Genomic DNA, 3,131 nt, shown 5'->3' with positions numbered 1-3,131 from the left:
GTGTAGATAAAGTTTGATCGTTAGCCGTCAGAGTGTAGATAAAGTTTTACCGACGAGCAGACCGTGACATTAATGATCCGTTGCTCCACTATTCATCAACACCGTCTGGTATAAAAACAGAGAGGCAGACCTTTCCATCAGCGGTGACAGCGAACAGAGTCTGTTCCCCCCCGATCAGCTGCACCGGCCTCAGCGTCGCGAGGGCTTCGGTGGGCGTGGGCACCTTCACCTTCGCCCCCTCGATGCCGCCCAGCTGACCCCTGTGGTTGTGGCCCCAGCCGTAGATGGTGCCGCTGCCCCCGGCAGAGAGGGTCCAGTCGTCCGGCCGCCGGTTCATCCACTGCACCAGCTGCTCGTCGTGCTCGCGCTTGAACAAGTCGTGACTCTCGTGGAGGCCGTTCATGCTCTCGTGATCCGCCATGAGCTCCCGGATCTTCTTTGTGACCTTCAACAATAAAAAGGGGGATCAACAACATTCTCGTATCGATGCGCGACGAGGAGGAAAAGTAAGTGACGCACGCTCACCTCATCCAGGAAGGGTCTCGGTAGAGAGGTCCTCTTGTCCAGAGCCACAGTGACTCTGGAGGCCGTGCAGTACCGGCGGAACCAGGCCCACTTATGAGTCTCGGCACAGCAGGGGAGAGTATCGAGCTCTAGATCGCAGGCCAGAGCCACCAGGACCTGAACACAACGTTCAAATGAGCCTCGTGAGCACCCTCCACAGCGTTGGTGAGTGTAAACCGTTGGAAGCATACCTTGAAAAACGGGCTGTGCAGGAGCTGCTTCCCTCCTCTGACGATGGGGTCCTCGTACTCGTACTGCCTCTGCAGAGCCTCTGGGAGCCCCTTCACCAGAGCAGCCAGAGCACTGCCGGTGAAACTCTAGAAGAACAAGATCAATTAGATTATTGTTAGAAATACAGGCCTCATTTAACTTGATGTAATAACTAACTTTAAATATCAGTTGTTTGTTATAGTAACAGTTCTCAACACAACATAGAAGCATTGCAGTCAGTGATACGGAAGCCCTGAGAGGGAAGACAGGAAATACAATTCTGATCGTTTATGACTTCAGAACAGGTGAAACAATCTTTTACCTGGAGAAACATTGTGTCATCTGAGAAAACAGGGAAAAACAGGAGTAATATTGTGAGGTATAAATAATTTCAGGAAATTTTTTCACAAACGTCTTTGTTGTTGTTGTTGTAATACTCATTTGGCCACAAGAGGCAGAAGTGCACCACTAAATGTTCTCAACAGAACTCAAAGCATTCATGTTTTCTTCACATAACTTTCTAACACATACGCACCTAAAACTCTCAAAATGATCCTGACAAAAAAATACCGATGAAAAGAACAACTTTTTTTCCTGCCTGTTTTCACATATTGTTTAAAGATTGTTATTTTGTGCCATAAACAGAGAGAGGGGACGACAGACAGCCGTCTAGTGGCAGCAAAGGGCCACAAAAGAGATTATTTTTAAAACTATAAACACAGTAAAGAAAACTACAAGATATATACTATAAGCACAAGACTTTTGCTTCTTTCTGGTCTCTCAGGGCTTCCGTAGCTTTGACACATTTGGGTGAAATATGTTCAACATTAATAAGTGAAACAAGGTGTTATAATAGTAACAACAGCCACGTTCCAATCAGCATCATGTATTACTGCAATAGCCATCACATATAACATCTTATTATTCTTCAGATCATCGTTATGTACACACAGTAAACATTTCTCCGTGCTCACCATGGAGCGAGCCTCGCCCTCACTGTCTCCCAGCAGCCGGTTGATGTTGATGGACTGACCGTACTCGGTGGTCAGAAGCTTCCGTAGTCTCTGCAGAGCCCACATCCTGTGTCCAGCAGCTGGAAGGGAATGAATCACATGCAACATGAATATATATATATTTCACTGATATCTCACTATGACTACGTTTACATAGACCAAATATATTTTGTTTTGGGCGTCTCTGCAAACTGTTGGTAATTGGTTTGTGTTCATCTACTGTACAGGACGTAAACGGCATATCCAGGAGTCAACCTCCGCTTCTTTAAAGTTCTTCAGTGCTTCACGTCTTAAAGCTGCATTCTCTCTAGTGACCAGCAGGGGGTTGTATAGAAGTCTATGAGAAAATGACTCTACTTCTCTCTTGATTTATTACCTCAGTAAACATTGTAAACATGAGTTTATGGTCTCAATCTCTAGTTTCAAGTCTTCTTCAATACAGCATGATGTTCATTTAGTACATTATGGTCCATTTAGAGTCAAACAGACCATAAAGCAGGGGATGCTTTAGGGCGGGGCTACACGGTGTTTGACAGGTCTCTACCAGAGACGTATACGCCGTCTCTACGTCACTCCTCCTCAGTCCACATATGGTCACTTCCTGTTCACTGGTTGCAAAAAAACAACATGGCGATGGACAAATCGCCGAACTCGAGGCTTCAAAACATCAACAAACCAACGAGTGACGTCATGATGACTACTTCTTATAAACGGTCTATGGGTACATCCCTACTACCCTACCTAATGTCTACAGGACCCAACTCGGAATACCCAAGCGGAATATGGTGCCAACATGACTCGGATCAAATTGAGAATATTGAAAAATACTAAAATATTAGAGTGTTAACATAGTCGATGTCATGGTGGATCAGGACCATCATACTGTACCTAGTGCACTCAGCTGGGCACAAGCAGCGAGGGAAGCAGCCAGTCGAGGCACGATGCTCCTGTTGGAGGCAAAGTTGAGCCTGAAGTCCAGCAGACAGGTCACCAGGTCCATGGAGGGACAGGACAGGATGCAGCGATCGGACAGCAAGTCTTTGGGACCTGAAGGACGACACCATGAAAAGACTCGGTGTCAAAAGCCTCAGCAGTAGTGGAGTAACAGATCCCCCTCACAGTTCAACGTTAACCATCAGAGTGTAAATAAAGTTTTATCGTTAACCATCAGAGCGTAAATAAAGTGTTACTGACTCAGTAGAACATGTGTTTCTAGTCTCTGATCTCTGATCATGTTTCATTGTAAACAACCAATCAGTGTGCCAACAGGAGGAGAGCTAGTGACGTTAGCAGCACTGCTAACGGCTAACCAACAGGAGGAGAGCTAGTGACGTTAGCAGCACC

General features: G+C 46.1%; 1 protein-coding gene across 1 annotated transcript; it reads right to left on the bottom strand.

Annotated features, from left to right (window-relative positions):
* Positions 1 to 6: 6 nt before the first annotated feature.
* LOC116380065 (E3 ubiquitin-protein ligase HERC2-like) lies at positions 7 to 2,953 on the bottom strand. The gene is made up of 5 exons (XM_031842022.1): positions 2,676 to 2,953; positions 1,749 to 1,867; positions 756 to 881; positions 526 to 681; positions 7 to 445 (listed from the first exon to the last, which is right to left on the bottom strand). The coding sequence occupies exons 1-5, from the start codon at positions 2,785 to 2,787 to the stop codon at positions 89 to 91; spliced, it is 870 nt and encodes a 289-aa protein (XP_031697882.1). The 5' UTR covers positions 2,788 to 2,953; the 3' UTR covers positions 7 to 88.
* Between the last annotated feature and the right edge of the window lie 178 nt (positions 2,954 to 3,131).

The sequence above is a fragment of the Anarrhichthys ocellatus genome, unplaced genomic scaffold, assembly GCF_004355925.1.
Source record: "Anarrhichthys ocellatus isolate YVR2014 unplaced genomic scaffold, GSC_Weel_1.0 scaffold6026, whole genome shotgun sequence".
NCBI lineage: Eukaryota > Metazoa > Chordata > Actinopteri > Perciformes > Anarhichadidae > Anarrhichthys > Anarrhichthys ocellatus.
This window is presented reverse-complemented; position numbering and strand designations above follow the sequence as displayed.

Bases quoted from the DNA above. Each gene is read 5' to 3' on its own strand.
- LOC116380065 (XM_031842022.1), bottom strand. From the start codon at position 2,787: ATGGACCTGGTGACCTGTCTGCTGGACTTCAGGCTCAACTTTGCCTCC. The intron at 882-1,748 runs GTGAGCACGGAG...TTGTTCTTCTAG, and splicing joins AGGGCGAGGCTCGCTCCATG to AGTTTCACCGGCAGTGCTCT. The intron at 446-525 runs GTGAGCGTGCGT...TTATTGTTGAAG, and splicing joins CGAGACCCTTCCTGGATGAG to GTCACAAAGAAGATCCGGGA.